Raw genomic sequence first — 20109 nt, 5'->3', positions numbered from 1 at the left:
AATTCGTAACAAATCTAATACTATATATATGTATGCTAAGAGTAATGGAAATGGATTTGGATCCTCTAAAATTTGAATTTCACTTTAGAGAGTAAAGTATGATCTTCTACCCTTGAATAGTTTCTCTTTCATATTTATTATTAGTCCCACCTATAAAATCAATGGTGAGAGATCACACTTTACTCTCTAAAGTGAAATTCAAATTTTAGAAGATCCAAATCCAATGGAAATAGATGAAACCAACACAAGAATTTTATTTTTTTACCTCTACACACAAATGTATGTGAGTCTAATTCTTGGAGGAGAATTTTATGGTGTGCAAAGAGTTGCAAAAAGGTTTCTCAATTTAGATCAGATATCCATTGGTAAAGGAGTTGACAGCAAAGATTGGTCTCGGTGTGGATACGCATAGAATTTTCGTACAATCGAAGAATAATGTTTTTACTAAAGCATCCAAAGGTATTTAGATCTAATCTATATATTATTCGAATAAAATTTAAGAACAAAATATATCTTTATGACTACTTTTTTTCCTTCCGTTGCATATTATAAACACATGGTGATCCTTCATCTCGTCCTTACCATATAACTATATATGTATCTCGTTCTCATTAACGAGATACGCTTAAAAATAATTGTGCCTTATCTCGTTTGCGATTATACATGTAATTATATTTTCTTATGTATAGTCCTCACCAAGAACGAGATATATTTGTAAAAAAATCGTCTTATCTAAAAACGCGATAACTGATAAGTAATAAAATATAAAAATATAAATTTTTCAACGCGTGTCTATATAATTTTTATATTTATTTTATTTGTTTAAAATAAAAATCCTAGTTTTAACCTAATTTATTTCAAATTAATTTAAAATTAAATTCAAAACTTTGAAATAAATCTAGTAAAATACTAATATTGAGGGCTTGTTTGGACATCATTTTTAAAAAAATCTTATTTTTAATTTTTTTAAAAGATTTTTTACAAAAGTAAAAGTAATTTTATGTTTGAATATTTTATATAAAAAAATATTTTTATCTATCAATTATATTTGGATAAAATAAAATAAAAATACTTTTAATTTATTTTTTATGTGAAAAATATTTTTTTAAAAAAATTTTTTAAAAGAAATATAAATTACAGTTTCTCAAAAAAATAATTTTTATTTTTATTATTAAAATTTTTTTTTATCGATTTAATCACGTCCTAACAAACATGAATCCTAATGTAATAATTAAATCCGGTCCATGTACAACCCTAGTACTAGTGGCCTAGTCCCAGTAAAAAGCAAAAGAAAGCAAAGGAAGCAACCCAAGATCATCTCTTCCTTCATTATCTGATTCCTGTGCCTTCAGGTTTTCACCTGCTTTTAAAAAATTGTGAGCTTCCCATAGTTCAAGCATGGAAAATGCTGGCGACTATGACTCACTTGAGTCTGCCACCACCTTAGATGTATCAGCACTTGCTCATGATCTCCTTCACTTTGGTGTTACCTCTCAGGTATATATGCTTATGCTTCCCTATTTCGATGATGCATTGATGATGCTTACAGAACAGAGAAGTAATATGCACTAGGCTGGCATTACTTGATGCAACTATGTTCTATTTTCTAGCACCAGTTTTTGAGATATCTCAGATTCTCAGTTTGTTTATTTGTTTGCTTTTATTCCTTTAATGTCCTTAGGTCCCAGAAAGGTTAAGCAATCATGTTGTGTCCCCAAAAACAGATCAGGCTAAATGGTATTGACTATAAAAGGTTAACCGTTGACTTATAAACAATTCATGCAGTTTCTGTATTATTTTACAATATTTTTGGACAAAACTGTGAAGGTATAGAAAATTGTTAGATGCTTGCAAAGAAGCAAAACCTCTTCCCACCACATCTGAAGAAGCATCCACACTTGTCACTCACACCTTGAGGAAGTATCAAAAGGCAGATGTTGAGGTTTGCATCACTTATAATTACAAACTTTTTCTGAGGTTTGACACTATTTTTATTTTTTAATAAAAGAAAATTTTGTTTGATATGTCTGTTTACATTTATAGGGATTATTAGCATTCTATGGTCTTCCCCAACCACAAGATGAAGTCAAATCCCCTTCTATTACCAATGGAGTAAAATTTGAAATGCACACCTTGCCGGTAAGAATTACATTTCAATTCAGTCCATTAAATTAAAGGCAAATTATGTGGTTAGGTGACATTACATATAGTACCTCCTTATAAAAGAAGTTATTCTAACTTGTTTATCCGGACTTGATGATGTCCTCACTAGTTTGATCCACTCTGAGTGGAGGAACCTGCAAGAGACTCCGACTTTTCAAGAGGATGTCATTAATACAAATAGTTGAATCCCTTAAACTTTGTTAGCTCTTTTATTTATAGCTCATGCTAGGTCCTAGTACTATTTAGAAGTTAATGTCAAATTTTATAAAATTTAAATATACCAAGTATCATATAACTTAAGGAATAGATCTTTTCAATTGACATGTGAGAGAAATAGTTGAATGGTAAAATATCACACTTGACTAGATCAACTGAAAAATAAAATTGAGAAAATCGACTTCTTGTAACTTCTATAATAGAGATGCCATACCTAATATTGCCTTACTTCAAGGGAAATTGGTCTGCTTTATCCATAAATCTAAATCATGTGTAAAATCATGAAGAAAACGTGGTAGTTATATATCAATGGATCTAGGTTGACGCAAAAGAAGTGGAAGATGGTGATGGTATAACAGTTTATGTTAGCACAGAAGATCCCAGGGAATCACCATGTGTCCCTCCCAACGTGCTCACGGCATCATTGCGAAGATCGGAAGCCTGTGCTCTGAGGAACCATGCAGAGGCTGATGCATTCCATAAAGAGATTATCGATTCCGGATATAGGTTATCACACCACTAACTCACTCCTACTGAATGTGTTTCTAACCTTAGATAAAATTAGTATATTTCTAATGCAGTTTGTTGCTTTATGATTTAGGGTTCTTAATATTCAAAATGAGGAAATCCTGGCTAGAAAGTATCGAATTCGACTAAGGTAACATCAAATGCTGTAGTATAATTTGGACGCTATGGCTAATTTAAAATTTTAAATCCATTGAATTAGCACTGTGTGTGAACAAAACAGGGGAATTGATGCACCGGAAAGTTCAATGCGATATGGAAAGGTAGCTAAAAAGGAACTAAGAAATGCTGTTCAAGGAAAATCTTTGAGGATCCTTGTTTATGGAGAAGATCGCTACGGTCGTTGTGTGAGTGATGTTTACTATAATGGAATTTTTGTGCAGGTAATAAATTTATAAACTTCTATGTGAATCATTCTAGTTCTAGCTCTGTGATTGTAATATTCTATGCAACTTAGTAACAATTATTTATGTTCGTGATTTATTATAATAAGGAATTGATGCTAAAGAAGGGTTTAGCTTGGCACTATAAAGCCTATGACAAACGAGAAGAGCTGAAAACAGTTAGTGCTCAGCTACTGTTCAAATTTCTTTCCAAAATTTCATTATTCATCAGAACCAATTATTTGATTTGGTTTTCCTTGTCGTAGTGGGAAAGAGAAGCTAGAGAAAGGCGAGTTGGATTATGGGCTTTGTCAAATCCTGAGAAGCCATGGGATTGGAGAAAGGACAGAAGAGAAGCAGAAGCTAAAAGCATCAAATTTATCAAATCCACTTGATAAACTCATAGAAGGACTCTTTCTTTCCATGTTATGTTAACGAATTACATGTATTTGGAGCAACTATATTTTAACAAAATTATGTAATATTTATAAACTTGATCAAGAAAAACACGTTTATAAACCATTTCTTAAAGATCAAGTAGTATTTCCTTTATCAAGCATTTTGAGACAAGTACTCTAAGATATTATGAAGTACTTAAAAACGTAGGGTAATTGGGTTGCACTGCTAAATTTGGATGTATTTGAAACAAGTAGTTGAACATTTCCTCTTCACTGGGCTGACAAATGAAAGCAAAAATGTTTATTGAGTGCAGTTCAGTACCACCAGATACAAAAAGGGGAAAAAAAAAAGAAAAAAAAAAGGGGGGAGGGGGTGTTAAGGATACAATTGTGTCTAGGAAAAAGATATAAAAATAAGGTTTAGGGTTTAGGACTACAATTACAATTGTGAGAATTAACATAGATACTTACAATTTGAAAGAAATTGAGGCAAGAGTTATTTAAGAAATGGGACATGCAATAAAATATATAAAAATAAGCTGTGTATACACTGTATATCAGAATACCAAAATGTCTCATGTTGTTGACATCATATCACTGCAAAAATAAGAAGAATCCCATGTTAGAAGGGAAAACAGAAGGTTAAAAATGATCCTAATAGGCAAATGCTGCTGGTAGTTTCGAAGTAGCCCAAGAAACGGCAATAGAAATAAATCCAATCATGATCTAAAGTTCCCTAGTTTCTAATTGGCAGACCTTGACTTAAGAACAACCATAAAGCATGTGAACCAGTTAATTTTGTAACCAATCAAAGCCTAACAATGATTATGGATTTGTTATTGTCAGATCAAGTGCTTATACTAGGCCAAAACTTATACTTGTTAGTAATGGTGCAATTTTATTTCTCTAATAGTTTCTCAGAACAGCATCTAGAATTCTAGCATAAGGCTACACCCATTACAGGCGCTATATGTCAACATATTAACCCTGGATGGGATGTTATGCTCATCAAACATTAAAAGTGAAATTGGGTTAAATTAAAACCAACAGCTCTCATTAGCAATTATATATTTATATGTCATGGACTAATGGTGGTGGATGCCTCACACAAGATCATTCATAACATTCCATGAAGTAGGTAGACATACTCTAAAATGGTTCCAGTTAGGGCTCATAAATGCTGCAACTAGAAACATTATACATTGTGTCTACCTTCTTATTTATTCCTTTGTTTTGGACTTCTGGTGATGTCATTGTGACCATCTTGTAGCAATTATTGGTGCCTTGGCAGTAACAAAGACAATGCAATATATGAAGCAGATGGGACCAAAATAAAATCAGATTAGTGTTATTAAACTCATGAACATCGAAAGAGGAAGAACAATGAATCCAATCAATGCCTAGAAAGAAAGTGCAACTGCCTTCTTAACCTCGTCTGTCCAACACATTCAGGCAGTATCATTCGGAACAAGGATGAGCAAAATTCAAAGGAAGTCTAGAGCTGGGAACTAGCATCTATTTTGGATGTCTCGTGTAAGTGAATTAATTTTTACCCATATGCAAAACAACAAAAGGATCACCTAAAAGAATAAAATAAAATTGATTTCTAAAAGGATATAACATTTGAAGTCTCAACATGCAACTGCATCAATCTTTCTTGCTACATTCAACACAACCATGCTGGTTAGAATTTAGTATTCAGCATTGCCAAATAAGTTTGTCATAAGCAAGAGAAATTTGCAAAGAGACTCGCTGCAAGAGATACTTTCATTGTGATAGAAGATGTGTGATTAATACATGGAGCACTGTGAATTAGAACTCAATATGCAGTTTTCAGGAAGAATACAAGACTGCTCTGGTCATGAATAAGCTATACAATAAGGCTTACACTCTTGACATTTTAGTTAAGTTATTATAACACCTTGAAAATGGACCACACAACAACATAACTAAGAAGAAACAACAATAAAGTCGATTACTGATTGTCAGTTAACATGGTTTGATTAAATTTTGGGATGCTATAGTGATTATGCACTAGATATGGTGACAATAAGCTATCACAGCATATGCTTTATCATTGTAAAGAGAAACTCATCCCATAACTCGTAATTAATGAAGTTAAATCATTACCTTGTATTACAAATTAACGACAAGATTTCGTTTTGACCTCCGGTTCACATGAATCTGAATCACTTGCTCTGTAACCTATACATTAACAAAGCAGAGAACAATGAGGAAATATAACCGTGCAATATCTCAATTCACAAGAGATGCTAAATTACCTGGACGTTTTTTGTTTACTTTCCAAACTGAGCTCCGAATTCTGGACACTCTACTAATCCAATCATACCCCTATGGACAAAGTTCCAAGTGTGGAACAGTATAAATCATAAACCATAAGTCAGAAACAGGGAATAACAAACAAATATACATATTCAAATTCAATTAACTGCAGGCATGCAACTTGATTGCCAATTGTGCAACACTCGGAAGCCATATGATGTAATCTCGACTTCAAATTCAAAACTCATGCAATTTTTTCCAAAGAAAAAAAAATAACAGAAACAAAAATATGAACATTCTAGTAAAAAAATTCATGCAATTTGTTTGCATGGAAGAACATCTTCCAAGTTATGGAACCTACACTCAATCACAGCTTCATTTCCAATTTCTAAAAGCTAGGCTTCGCTAACAGCAATACACAATAACCGTTTAGAAGGTGAGTCTAATTGTGCCGTTATAGTAGAATCAATTAAAGAAATAAAATTAGAAGTGAACCTTCTTCGGATTTCTAGGAACGCCATAGCCACTGTAATACATCTGTCCAACGAGAACCTGCATGGCGGCGTCGCCAGCCTTGGCCTCCTGGAGTGTCTCGTGGAACCACCGCCTTGCACAGTCGGCAACCACCGCGGCGAGGGGCGTCCGTTGGTGCTCCTTAGTGGGAGATTGAGACGGGGATGGTTTGGGCGGTTGCGTCAGCTTTGGGCGTTGCGATTTTGCAGATGACACAATCCGAAGAGGAGAAAAAGATTGAAATGATTTCCCCATCGCAGAGGAGAAAAAGAGAGTGACGGTAGCGATTGACTTTTGATTTTCCTAATTAATATTATTGATATTTGTTGTTCTATGGAAAAAGGTTAGAAGTGATTAGAAGCAGCAGCCTTAGAAGACTGAACAAGCTCATCCTTGGAGTACAAGGGTTTCGGCGAACAACAAATTTTTTATTTTTGTTTTTATTTTAAAGTTAAATCTCAAGTGGTCCTGAACATGCAATCAAGTTTTAATATCGTTCGTTAAGTTATAATTATCCTAATTTTATTTTTGAATTTAACAAAAGTGATTCATAATGGTTCTAAAGTATATTCTGATGAATATTCGTAATTGGAGTGATGATATATATGGAGAGAAGCTAAGTTGGACATCCAACAATTATATTACGCAACAATTATAAGTTTCTAATTTAATTTAGTATCCTAATTTCAATCTGAATTTCAAAAAATATCGCCCACCACTACAAGCCATTCTCTTCGTCTCTTTTAGCGTTGTTAGGTGCATTTAAAAAGGGTGATGATAGATGGCAACAGCAATATTATTGGTAGCTCTAACAACTAACGATCTACGGAAAACTGTAGAAAGAGAAATCCCAAAAATAGTCATGAACGACTTTCACATAGATATAGATGTGGTAACCAATCCGTCTTCAAATGATCAGAAACATATGTAAATCTAAAGAGTTTATTTTATGGGTGTTCAAACTACAATGTAAATATCTTTTGTTAATTTATGAAGTTGGTGTTGTTGCTATTTTCAATATGTAACATTTTTTTTCATGGCTGTCAATGTGTTTGCAGAATGTTAAGAAGAATTGGTGTGGTCTTTTTATTTGGCTGACAAATTTAGGGGGAAGAAGAAGTCAGTGATAGAGCAAATTCATGTAAAAAAAAAATAAAAAATAAAATTTGTCCAAAAGATTGAAAGTTTAAAATCTAAAGTTAGGACTTTAAAGTTGGCATTTTATTTAGATTTAATTATTTTGTTGGTCTTTATAGTTTCGTAAAATTTTCAATTAGGTCTCTATACTTTTTTTCTTTTTAATTGGATTTCTGCACTAAATTTTTTTTCTAATTAAGTCCTTCTTAGTAGTAATTAGCTTAATTTTACAGGGACCCAACTAAAAAAAAAAAAAGAATTGGTATAGGGACCTAAATAAAAGAAAAAAAATGTAAGAACTCAATTAAAAAAAAATTGGTGCAAGGACTCAATTAAAAAAAAAAGTATAGAGACCTAATTGAAAATTTTGAAACTATAGGAATCAATAGAGTCATTAAATCTTTTATTTATTGTTAGTTATTATGTTTGTGATTGTAGTCTTATTAGTTGTGTGTGTAGTATAAAAGTGGTGAAGTAACATATGGAGATTGTATAATAAAAATAAGTCTAAATGTGATGGTTGTGAAGATTGTACCTATGAAAAGATGAATAGAAGTGATTGTTGGTCTATTTTATAATTTTTGTTAGTATCTTGTAATTTAAATATGAACAAAAATGAAGTTAAGTTATAGTAATAAAATCAAATATTCATTAATAACATTCATACCATGTAAAGTATATCCAAATTTGTATGTGAAAAAGTAGGTACCATCAAAAACTATACCACACATATAGAATATTTAAAATAACAACGAAGATATATTCTTTTACATAAGTCAGTAACTAAAAAAGAAACTAATAAAACCAAAATGTCACAATGATACGTACTTCAAATGTTCAAAATATAAAGAATTTAAGTATTATTTAGAAGATATTAGTTTACCTTTTTAAAATATTTTAATTTAATATATTTTGATTTTGTTTATTTAATTACTATATTGAGCTTTATGTTTATAGGCTTTAGGGTTTTTCTTTCTTTTAACCTAATAAGAGGTTATAAATACTTCCTTAGCTATTGTAGTCGTAGCATAGAATAATTTAGAGGTTCAAAACCCCTTTTTGGTTTCGTGATGAAATCATGGTGTAGACAATTGAGGTTGAGGAGTCCCTCTCTTGTTACATCGGGGAATTGAGTAGAAGGTTGATGAGTCCCTTCGATTCAATTTCCAAACTATGGCGTTGGCAAGTTAGGTTGAGGAGTCCCTTTCTTGTTGCGTCAAGAAATTGGGTAGAAAGTAGAGTGATTCTCTTTATACTCAATTTCAATATATCCTTTTTGTTTTTATTTCAATTTTAATGTATCTTTTTTATTCAGTTTGTATTCTTATCTTTTTATTTATCCTTTTATTTATTTATCATTTGGTATTAGAGCTCAGGTATTAGATTAATTCTTATTAATCTATATTTGTTCTTCTTTTATTACAAAAAAAGAGTCTAATGCCTGTCGCGTCTTTCCTTAAGTTCTTGTGTTCTTGTTTTCCGTTTGTGTTTCATTATTGTTTAAAAAAATAAAAAAAGCATACAGTACAAAAAGAAAAGAAAAAAATATATAAAAAAAAAGAAAAAAAAGAAATTATCTTCCTTGTAATTATTGTGCTTTTCATATACTATTTTTCTATCTACAAGATTCGATGACGAATCTTTTTTGAAGAGGAGGAGAATGATACGTGCTTCAAATGTTCGAGATATGAAGAGTTCAAGTATTATTTAGAAGATATTAGTTTACCTTTTTAGAATATTTTAATTTAATGTATTTTGATTTTGTTTATTTAATTACTAGATTGGGCCTTATGTTTATGAGCTTAAGGGTTTTTCTTTCTTTTAACCTAATAAGAGGTTATAAATACCTCCTTAGCTATTGTAGTCGTAGCATAGAATAATTTAGAGGTTCAAAACCCCTTTTTGGTTTCGTGATGAAACCATGGTATGGACAATTGAGCTTGAGGAGTCCCTCTCTTGTTACATCGGGGAATTGAGTAGAAGGTTGATGAGTCCCTTCGATTCAATTTCCAAACTATGGCGTTGGCAAGTTAGGTTGAGGAGTTCCTTTCTTGTTGCGTTAAGAAATTGGGAAGAAAGTAGAGTGATTCTCTTTGTACTCAATTTCAATATATCCTTTTTGTTTTTATTTCAATTTCAATGTATCTTTTTTATTCAGTTTGTATTCTTATCTTCTTATTTATCCTTTTATTTCTTTATCATTTGGTATTAGAGCTCAGGTATTAGATTAATTCTTATTAATCTATATTTGTTCTTCTTTTATCACAAAAAAAGAGTCCAACGTCTGTCGCGTCTTTCCTTAAGTTCTTGTGTTCTTGTTTTCCGTTTGTGTTTCATTATTGTTTAAAAAAATAAAAAAAGCATACAGTGCAAAAAGAAAAGAAAAGAAATATATAGAAAAAAAGAAAAAAAGAAGAAATTATCTTCCTTGTAATTATTGTGCTTTTCATATACTATTTTTCTATCTACAAGATTCGAGGACGAATCTTTTTTGAAGAGGAGGAGACTGATACGTGCTTCAAATGTTCGAGATATGAAGAGTTCAAGTATTATTTAGAAGATATTAGTTTACCTTTTTAGAATATTTTAAGTTAATGTATTTTGATTTTGTTTATTTAATTACTAGATTGGGCCTTATGTTTATGGACTTTAGGGTTTTTCTTTCTTTTAACCTAATAAGAGGTTATAAATACCTCCTTAGCTATTGTAGTCGTAGCATAGAATAATTTAGAGGTTCAAAACCCCTTTTTGGTTTCGTGATAAAACCATGGTGTGGACAATTGAGGTTGAGGAGTCCCTCTCTTGTTACATCGGGAAATTGAGTAGAAGGTTGATGAGTCCCTTCGATTCAATTTCCAAACTATGGCGTTGGCAAGTTAGGTTGAGGAGTCCCTTTCTTATTGTGTCAAGAAATTGGGTAGAAAGTAGAGTGATTCTCTTTGTATTCAATTTCAATCTATCCTTTTTATTTTTATTTTAATTTCAATGTATCTTTTTATTCAGTTTGAATCCTTATTTTCTTGTTTATCTTTTATGTTCCGTATAACACAATTTCACAATAAAAAAACTCCTTTTACATAAGTTTACTTCTTGATTTTTTTTTGTGGTTTGAATTCTGGGATTGGAACAAATTACAAAAAGTTGCTTAGCCTTAAAGCTGTTCCGGGGGTTACCTGAAACTGTAGGTCGATCTCGGAAGAGATCTTCTGTGCTGGTCGGAGCTGTTGTGTTCGATTTGATGATGGTGGCTGGAGCTGCCGTGTCCGACTTATTGGACTTGGTGATGGTGCTGATCCTTCGTCCCCGGAGGGTAGGGGGTACCTGCAAGGGACTCCGATACTTAAGTTAGCAAGGGTATTAAGCAAGTATTGAGTAGAATCAGAGTATGAGTTATACCTGGGTGCTCCAGTGTATTTATAATGGTGAGAAGTGACCTTTCTAGATAAGATAAGTTAGTTATCTTATCTTATCTTATCTTATCTTTGGGTGAGGTCAGCTTATCTTCAACGGAACCGCCTTTATCTCTGTAGGCTGGGATTGCCTCTGGATTTAGGTCGTGTTCCTCTATTTGGGCCCCTTTATTGGGCTTTCCTGTCGATTTGGCCGAGCTCTTTGAGAAGAGGTCGAACAGTCTGACCTGAAGAGGTCGGTCGCTTTGTCACTAAATATCCCGGGTCGGTCAGCTCGACCCAGGGTATGAACAGTGCCCCTGCTTGAGCTCGGTTTTCTTGTTTGAGGTCGAGTCTTTTGACGTCGGTCCTTCTTTTAGTGAAACCGAGTTCAAGCATTTTGTCGATTTCTTCTTTTGTAGATTTTTGAATGTAGAACGTTTTCCTCTAAAAGCGCGCGCTTTTATACCAGCGCTTTGTTCTTGGGAACGTGGAGGGTTTAATACCTTCATTAATTGGTATTAATTGCCCCGTTTTTTCTCTTGGCTTTTATTTTGAATTTCTCAATCAAAAAACGGTTTCTCTTCTTTGCTCTTTTTCGTAACTTCTCCCTTTACTCTCTCACTTTCTGTTTCTTGCCCAGAGTTTGTAGTTTCTTCTTTGCGATGCCTGTTCTGCTACTGCGTTTTCGGAGGAGGGCTGATTCCAGATTTTCACCTTCTGTCTTTGCATTCTTCCACTTCGGGGGGGGGTAGCTTTGTTGCTTCTGCTCTTCGGCTTTTCTTCGAGATTTTCTTCTATTCTCCAGGTTTGCTTTTCTTCCTCTGTTACTTTGTATGGTTTTGGAAAGTTTGAACTTTTGTTTAGGAAAGTTCGGACCTTTCTGCTTTTACTATGCCTGATCGTTGCGTGTTCTGGAATTTCTTCATTTTTGGTGCGAATCTTCTTGCTTTTCTTGTTGCTTGAATCTTTTTTAGGGCTTTTGCATGTTGTCGCCGTTTCTGTTTGCACCTTCCATGATGGTTTTTGCTTGATTCTGAAAAGGGTTGCGTCTTTGATGATTTTCTGCTTGGCATTTTTTATGTTTGACAATGCTTTTTGCTGATAGACTGTAGAAAGGTGGTGACTTAGATGACTTTGTGTTTTTACTTCTTTTGTTTCATTTGAAACCTTATTTTCTTGTTTGATGAGTGCCGAGACGTAAGCTGTAGAAATTTCCTGAAACCTTGCTTTGTTACTGCCTCCAAAGGATGCCCCAGGACTTTGGTTTGAGTCTTGGGGTTTTCCTTTTCTGTTTGTTTGCCTGTATCATATTGGTCGAGTTGTTTTTGCCCTTTGTCCGAGATGCTTTTTTAGTAATCCACTCTTTTTTTTATTATTGTAGGATTTAGTTGGCCTCATGTCTTCTCGCCATAACGTTGTAGAGATGCCTTCCCGGGTTCCTGAGGGCATGGCTGATTGGGTGGACTCAATGGTCCTTATGTGTGTCTCCTTGGTTGATTCCGAGTTTTGCGCGCAGCTTAGGCAGTTTCATAGGGTCTGTAGTAATCCAGGTGATGAGAAGAACTATGAACTTGTCCCTCCCTCCTCCGAAGAGAGAGTCTGCTTCTTTGGTCCGCTGGGTATTACCCTTCCTTTTACTCAATTTGAAACCGACCTGTTATGGTCTTGTAATATTGCCCCCTCTCAACTGCGTGAGAAGCCATCAGTGCCGAGTTCCCCCGGGGTGAAGAAGGTAATCTCAACACCTCGGGTCCGCTTGGTGGATCCTCATCCTACCTCTGCTGTTCCTTCTGGTGCTCCTCTCAATAAAAAACGAAAGATCGCTGAGCCTTTTGACCTCAATGCTCCTGATTTTAATGCCATTGAATTTGTGGATCAGCAAATTGCTCCCTATGGTTCCCTTTTGATGGACGATGTGTCTATCCTCCACCATTTGGAATTTATGGCTCGAAATCATGTACAAATGGCGTTTATATCGGCTGCTATACATCGGACTGCTCAGAATCTTCCTCTTCATGCCACCAAATCCTTTATGGAGGAGGCAAAGCAAGAGTTCGACCGGATGAAGGGGCTGAAGGAGGAACTTGAATCAAAGGTGACCAAGTTGGAGAAGGATCTAGAAAATGAGAAGGCGAGTTCTCTTTCGCTGGCGGCTTCTTTGAGGTTGGCCGAGGACACAGCCCTGATGCATAAGGAGAGTTGCATCACGACTTATCGGGAGGTGATGCGCCTAAGGGAGGAGTTGAACAATGCCCGGGAGGATTATTCTGAGCTCCAAGGTCATCTCGTGGGTAGTGTGACTGCTGCTTATGAGAACTTGAAGGAGCAAGTTTAGGTCATTGCCCCCGAGGCCGATCTCACCCCTTTCAGCCTGGACAATGTTGTCAGGGATGGCAAGATTGTTCCTGATGACGATGGTGATGATGATGCTGATCCTCCTCCTGTGTCCTCTGCCAAAGTATCGACTTCTTCTGTTCTTCCAGTTGCGCCTGATTCGGATTGCCAGGTTCTAAACCGGGAAGATGGAACTGTAGATGCCGTGCCTATTTAGACTCGTCCGCCTTCTCCTTGTCCTAATGATGCCAAGAAAGTTCCTGAAGCTTGTTGATCTGTAGCTGGCCTGGCTTTTGGGCTTTTGAAACTTTTTTATTTAATTGCTGACTCTTCTTAGTTGCTTTATCTAGCAACATTTATATTTTGAACAATAGCTTGCTGTCTTTCGGTGGTAAGTTTTGGTGGCCTTTTACGGCCTTTTCTTAAAAAAGTAGTTTTTTGACTTGGCATCTACTTCTGTTTGCTGATGTTTGAAATCTTGCAGCTTGACCTCCTCGGATTGTTTTATTTTATTTGTTTGTAGTTTTGATCCTTTGAGGTTGTGACTCAGGAGTCCAACTTGTTTCTTGATGGGTTTTTTGCGCTGGTCCCTCTTTTAGTTATTTCTGTAATCCTCTTTTTTTTGGACCTTTGTTTAGGTCTCTCTTCAGGGATTACTTTGATAACTTTGAGGTGATAGGAGTCTGACTTGGTTATGTCGGTCTCCTTTAAGTTATTTTTTGTAGTCCTCTTTCTTGGATCTTTGTCAGATCTCTTTTAGGGACTACTTCGCATGACTTTTAAGTGGTAGGAGTCCAACTTGGTTATGCCGGTCTCCTTTAAGTTATTTTTTGTAGTCCTCTTTTTTGGATCTTTGTCAGATCTCTTTCAGGGACTACTTGTATAACTTTTTAGTGATAAGAGTCTGACTTGGTTATATCGGTCTCCTTTAAGTTATTTTTTGTAGTCCTCTTTCTTGGATCTTTGTCAGATCTCTTTCAGGGACTACTTGTATAACTTTTTAGTGATAGGAGTTCGACTTGGTTATGTCGGTCTCCTTTAAGTTATTTTTTGTAGTCCTCTTTCTTGGATCTTTGTCAGATCTCTTTCAGGGACTACTTTGTATAACTTTTTGTTTTGGGCTGACTTGATTATGTCAGGCCCTTCTAAGTTAAAGTAATCCTCTTTAATATGGTTGGCCAGACCTCTTTCCAGGGTTTACTTATAACTTGGGTTGACTTGGTTCGACTTCTTAACGTTCGACCAGTCCTTAAGTTATTATTTTAGAGATCCGTAAGACCTCGTCAGGTTCTTTTTTAGATCACTTTCGATAACTTCTTACATTATTCTGTATTCATCTTTGCCGATTTGTAGAAAGTGGTTGTCATCTCTAGATCGTCCTTTAGGTGAATCGCGTTTTCACCTTTATCGGACGGTTGTCTTTATCGTGATCGTGCAGTGAAATTTGTTTTTCACTTTCTGCCGATCTGTTGCTTTATAATCGGACGATGAATGCTTCAGATTAATGCGTCTTGAAATATTTGTAGAACATCTAAAATATATTTTATAAAAAGAAAAAATGCAAATATATACATACGGGATTGCTTGAATCTCAACTTGGTGCCTCATTAAAAAACCTTTTCAGGAAAAAGAGTGCATCCAATGATGAGATCTTTGTCTTTTCTAACTGTAGTACCTTCTTAGGTTGCAGGCGTGCCATGACCTAGGAAGCTCTCGTCCCTCGAGTTCAGACAGTCTGTAGTAGCCCTTTCCAAGTACTTTTACAACTCGGTAGGGTCCTTTCCAGTTTGCTGCCAGCTTTCCTTCTCCTGGTCGAGTTGTTCCAATATCATTTCGAATTAGGATGAGATCATTCTCTGTAAAACTTCTCAGCACTACCCTTTGATTATATCTGGAAGCCATTCGGCGCTTTAGAGCTTCTTCCCTGATCCGAGCTCTTTCTTGGATTTCGGGTAACAAGTCGAGCTCTTCTCTCTGAAGTTGGGAATTTGCTTCCTCATTGTAGTGAACTACTCTAAGCGACCCTTCCTCAATCTCTACTGGAATCATTGCCTCTATTCCGTATGCTAATCGGAAGGGGGATTCCTTCGTGGTGGAATGTGGCGTTGTTCGATATGCCCATAGGACTTGCGGAAGCTCCTCCGCCCAGGCTCCCTTTGCGTCTTATAATCTCCGTTTTAATCCGGCCAATATGACTTTGTTAGCAGCTTCAGCCTGTCCATTGGCTTGTGGATGTTCAACGGAGGTGTACTGGTGCTTTATATTCAAGTCAGCTACTAGTTTTCTGAAGCCTGCATCTGTGAATTGAGTGCCATTGTCTGTGGTCATTGAATATGGAACCCCGAACCTTGTGACAATGTTTCTATATAAGAATTTCCAGCTTCTCTGAGCGGTGGCATTGGCTAGGGGCTCTGCCTCGATCCACTTTATAAAGTAATCTACCCCTACTATGAGGAATTTAACTTGTCCTGATCCCTGTGGGAAGGGGCCGAGAAGATCGAGTCCCCATTTTGCAAACGGCTAAGGCGAGGTCACGCTAATGAGCTCTTCTGGCGGGGCGATGTGAAAGTTGGCATGTTTCTGGCATGGTGGACATGTCTTTAAAAATTCTGTAGCTTCTTTCTGTAGAGTTGGCCAATAAAATCCCGCCCGGAGTACTTTTTTGGCGAGAGCTCGTGCCCCGAGATGATTGCCACAAATGCCGCCGTGTATTTCTTCTAGCACTTCCCTTGTGTTGGAGGTCGGCACGCATTTTAGTAAAGGTGTTGAGATTCTTCTTTTGTACAGGATGTTGTTTATGATGGTGTAGTACTGTGCCTCCCTTTTTAACCTCCTTGCCTCCTTTTCTTTTGCGGGGAGCGTTCCTGTTTTGAGGTAGTTGATTTTGGGGGTCATCCATCCTTGGTCCTGACTTGTTATAGTCAGGGCTTTTTCTTCTTTCGAGATTGACAGGTTTTGCAACATTTCCTGGATGAGGCTCTTATTGTTGCCCCCTGGTTTGGTGCTAGCTAGTTTTGAGAGTGCATCAGCTCGGGCATTTTGTTCGCGGGGTATGTGGCAGATTTTATACTCCCTGATTTATCCGAGCTGCTCCTTGGTTTTGTCCAAATATTTTTTCATGATTGGATCTTTGGCTTGGTAGCTCCCTGTTATTTGTGATGTGACCACTTGTGAATCACTGTAAATGTTGAGTTTTTGAGCTCCGATCTCTGTAGCCAGCTTCAAGCCAGCTAATAATGTTTCATATTCTGCCTGGTTGTTTGAGGCCGGGAACCCAAACTTGAGGGAGAGCTCGACTTGGGTTCCTTGGTTGCTTTCTATTATCACGCCTGCGTCGCTTCCAGTTTTATTTGAAGAACCGTCCACGTAAAGATTCCATTCTGTGGGGGTTTCTAGGGCATCTGTGAATTCTGCGATAAAGTCGGCCAGATACTGTGATTTGATGGCCGTCTGAGCTTCATATTGGAGGTCAAATTCAGACAACTCGACTGCCCATTGTAGAATTCTGCCTGCCAGATCTGTTTTCTGCAATATTCCTTTTATGGGCTGGTAAGTTCGAACCTTAATGGTGTGAGCCTAGAAGTACGGGAGGAGTCGTCGAGATGTTAGAATCAGGGTATAGGCAAATTTTTCTATTTTCTGGTAGTTCAGCTCGGATCCCTGCAGCGCTTTGCTAATGAAGTATATGGGTTGTTGCCCATGTTTGTCTTCTCTGACTAGTGCTGAGGCTATTGCCCGGCTCCCTACTGCGAGGTATAATATGAGCGGTTCTCCTTCTCGTGGTCGAGATAGGATAGGTGGCCGTCCTAAGAACTCCTTGAAGTCTTGGAAGGCTTGCTCACATTTCGTCGTCCATTCGAACTGTTTTCCCTTTCTTAAAGTAGCATAAAAGGGGAGAGATCTTATCGCAGCTCCTGCTAAGAATCGGGATAGGGCGGCCAACCTCCCGTTGAGTTGTTGTACTTCTTTGGCACAAGTTGGGCTCTTCATGTTGAGTATGGCTTGACATTTGTCTGGGTTTGCTTCAATTCCCCTTTGTGTGAGCATGAAGCCTAAGAATTTGCCTGCTTCTACTGCGAAGGTGCATTTTGCGGGATTGAGCCGCATGTTGTGCTTCTTATAGTGTAAAACACTTGAGTCAGGTCGGATAATAACGTATCTTCGCTTTGTGTCTTCATCAACATGTCGTCCACATAAACTTCCATGATTTTTCTGATGTGATCTGAGAAGACTTTATTCTTTAGCCTTTGATAAGTAGCTCCTGCGTTCTTGAGACCGAAAGGCATCACAATGTAGCAGTAGTTTGCTTTCGCTGTTAGGAACGAGGTCTTTTCTTGATCTGGTGGATACATGGGGATTTGATTGTACCCCGAGTATGCGTCCATAAACGAGAGATATTTGTATCCGGAGGAAGCATCTACTAGAGTGTCGATACTTGGGAGTGGGTATGGATCTTTTGGACAAGTCTTGTTGAGATCGGTGTAGTCGGTGCACATTCGCCACTTTCCATTTGATTTTTTCACCAAGACAACGTTGGCTAGCCATAGCGGGTATTTGACTTCTCTTATGAATCCGGCTTCCAGTAGTGCCTGTACTTGCTCGTCCACAGCTTGGGATCGCTCTGGCCCAAGTTTTCTTCGTCTCTGCTGCACCGGTCGAGATCCTAGATAGACTGCCAACTTGTGACACATTAGCTTCGGGTCGATACCTGGCATGTCTGCGACTTTCCACGCGAAGAGATCGACATTATCTCGCAAGAATTGTATTGGTAATTCTTTTAAATCTCCTTTTAGGATTGTGCCGATATTGGTTGTTTTTTTCGGGGTGTCTCCGATCTAAATCTTTTCTATCTCACCTTCTGGCTGGGGACGAAGTTCTTCTCGTCGATGAACTCCGCCCAGCTCGATTGTGTGGAACTCTTTTCCTTTGCTTCTGAGGTTTAGGCTTTCGTTATAATAGTGACGTGCCGTCTTTTGGTCTGCTTTTATCGTGGCTATCCCTTTTGGGGTTGGGAACTTCATACATAGGTGTGGGGTCGAGACTATTGCACCGAGTTGGTTGAGTGTTGTCCGTCCTATGAGAGCGTTGTAAGCTGAACTTATATCGACTACAATGTATTCTATTTTGAGGGTCCTGGATTAGTCCCCTTTTCCGAAGGTTGTATGTAGCGGTATGTATCCGAGTGGTCGAACCGGGGTATCTCTTAGCCCAAACAGGCTGTTTGGATATGCTTTAAGTTCTTTTTCTTCCAAGCCGAGCTTATCAAAGGTTGTTTTGAATAAGATGTCGGCAGAACTCCCTTGGTCTATTAAGGTGCGGTGTAGGTTGGCGTTTGCCAATATGATGGTGATAACCATGGGATCATCGTGTCTTGTGATGACGCCGGATGCGTCCTCTTTAGTGAATGTAATTGCTGGAATGTTGAGTGCTTTCTCCTCTACCTCGACATGGTATACTTCTTTGAGATATCTTTTGCGAGAGAATTTGGAGATCCCACCTGCTGTGAATCCGCCGTGTATCATGTGGACATGTCTTTCTGGTGTCCGAGGTGATCGTTCTGTTTGTTCGGTATCTTCATCCCTTCGTCTCTTTCTTTGATCATCATCTCGGGTGGCCAGGAATCGATCTAATTTTCCTTCTCTCACCAATTTTTCTATGATGTTTTTTAGGTCGAAGCATTCGTTTGTGGAGTGTCCTCGGACTCGATGGTATTCACAATATTCCTTTCGGTTTCCTCCTCCCCTTTTGCCTTTGAGTGGCCGTGCTAGGGGGGATTTTTCCGTATGGCAGACTTCTTTGTATATCTTGACCAGAGATGCCCTGAGAGGGGTGCAGTTATGGTATTTTTTGATTTTCTCCCCTTGTCGATCTTTTTTTCTTTTGGATTCCTTGTCTTTGTCTCGGTAGGAGGCCCCCGATTTTGAGGTTTCTCCTAACCAAGCGTTTTCCTCCATGTTGGTATACTTTTCTGCCTGCTCCTGCACTTCGTCTAAGGAGGTCGGGTACTTTTTTGATATAGATTGGCTGAAAGGTCCCTCTCGTAGGCCATTGATGAGTCCCATGATGGCAGCCTCCGTTGGTAAACTTTGTATGTCCATGCATGTTTTGTTGAATCTCTCCATGTAGCTGCGGAGGCTCTCCCGATCTCCTTGTTTGATCCCTAGTAAACTAGGGGCGTGCTTGGCTTTATCTTTCTGAATGGAGAATCTGGCTAGAAATTTTTTAGCTAAGTCATCAAAGCTTGAGATGGACTTCGGGGGTAGATTGTCGAACCATCGGATCGCTATCTTTGTGAGAGTTGTTGGAAAAGCCTTGCAGCGAACAGCATCTGGGGCGTTAGTGAGGTACATTCTACTTCTGAAGTTGCTGAGGTGGTGGTTGGGGTCCGTGGTGTCATCATACAGGGTCATATCCGGGAGTTTGAAGTCTTTTGGAATTTTGGTTTTTATGATTTTCCTAGTGAACGGGTCTTGCTCTTTGTGTGAATTTTCCTCGGGATTAGCCCGGGGGGCTTTTGACTTGAGATCGGCTTCCAATTACTGTAATTTTTCTTCCAACTCCCGACGTTGCCGCACCTCTCTTTGGAGATCTCTTCCAATTTCCCGTTGTTGTTGGGTTTCTTTTTCCAGTTGTTTTAGGCGATCCAGGATCGCTTCTATTGCCCCTGAATTTGGTGAGTCTTTGTCTTTGTCGATTTTCGGAGTGTTTTGTAGCGTGACACCCGCGTTTTTGTGTGGTGTCCGATCCTCCAGACCTGAATCGTGG

The 20109-nt window shown here is 37.5% G+C and overlaps 2 protein-coding genes across 4 annotated transcripts; one reads left to right on the top strand and one right to left on the bottom strand.

Annotated features, from left to right (window-relative positions):
• The first annotated feature begins 1226 nt into the window (after window positions 1-1226).
• LOC112715305 (staphylococcal-like nuclease CAN1) lies at window positions 1227-3888 on the top strand. The gene is made up of 9 exons (XM_025767059.3): window positions 1227-1497; window positions 1682-1737; window positions 1828-1942; window positions 2044-2139; window positions 2699-2886; window positions 2981-3037; window positions 3128-3287; window positions 3398-3466; window positions 3554-3888. The coding sequence occupies exons 1-9, from the start codon at window positions 1399-1401 to the stop codon at window positions 3680-3682; spliced, it is 969 nt and encodes a 322-aa protein (XP_025622844.1). The 5' UTR covers window positions 1227-1398; the 3' UTR covers window positions 3683-3888.
• Window positions 3889-3971: 83 nt separating this feature from the next.
• On the bottom strand, window positions 3972-6941 carry LOC112715306 (uncharacterized). Of its 3 annotated transcripts, none has more exons than XR_003811984.2 (5): window positions 6464-6941; window positions 5968-6037; window positions 5816-5890; window positions 4898-5345; window positions 3972-4282 (listed from the first exon to the last, which is right to left on the bottom strand). XR_003811984.2 is itself a non-coding variant. In XM_025767060.3 (4 exons), exons 1-3 carry the CDS (start codon window positions 6734-6736, stop codon window positions 5829-5831), a joined length of 405 nt encoding a protein of 134 aa, XP_025622845.1. In that variant the 5' UTR covers window positions 6737-6941; the 3' UTR covers window positions 3972-4282; window positions 5816-5828. The 3 variants fall into 3 exon arrangements, 1 of the variants encoding a protein (XP_025622845.1); XR_003159607.3 differs by having other exon boundaries at window positions 4898-4968; XM_025767060.3 differs by lacking the exon at window positions 4898-5345.
• Window positions 6942-20109: the final 13168 nt, after the last annotated feature.

The sequence above is a fragment of the Arachis hypogaea genome, chromosome 10, assembly GCF_003086295.3.
Source record: "Arachis hypogaea cultivar Tifrunner chromosome 10, arahy.Tifrunner.gnm2.J5K5, whole genome shotgun sequence".
NCBI classification, from domain to species: domain Eukaryota; kingdom Viridiplantae; phylum Streptophyta; class Magnoliopsida; order Fabales; family Fabaceae; genus Arachis; species Arachis hypogaea.
Note: the sequence above shows the minus strand (reverse complement) of the source record. Positions and strands in the feature narration are given on the sequence as shown.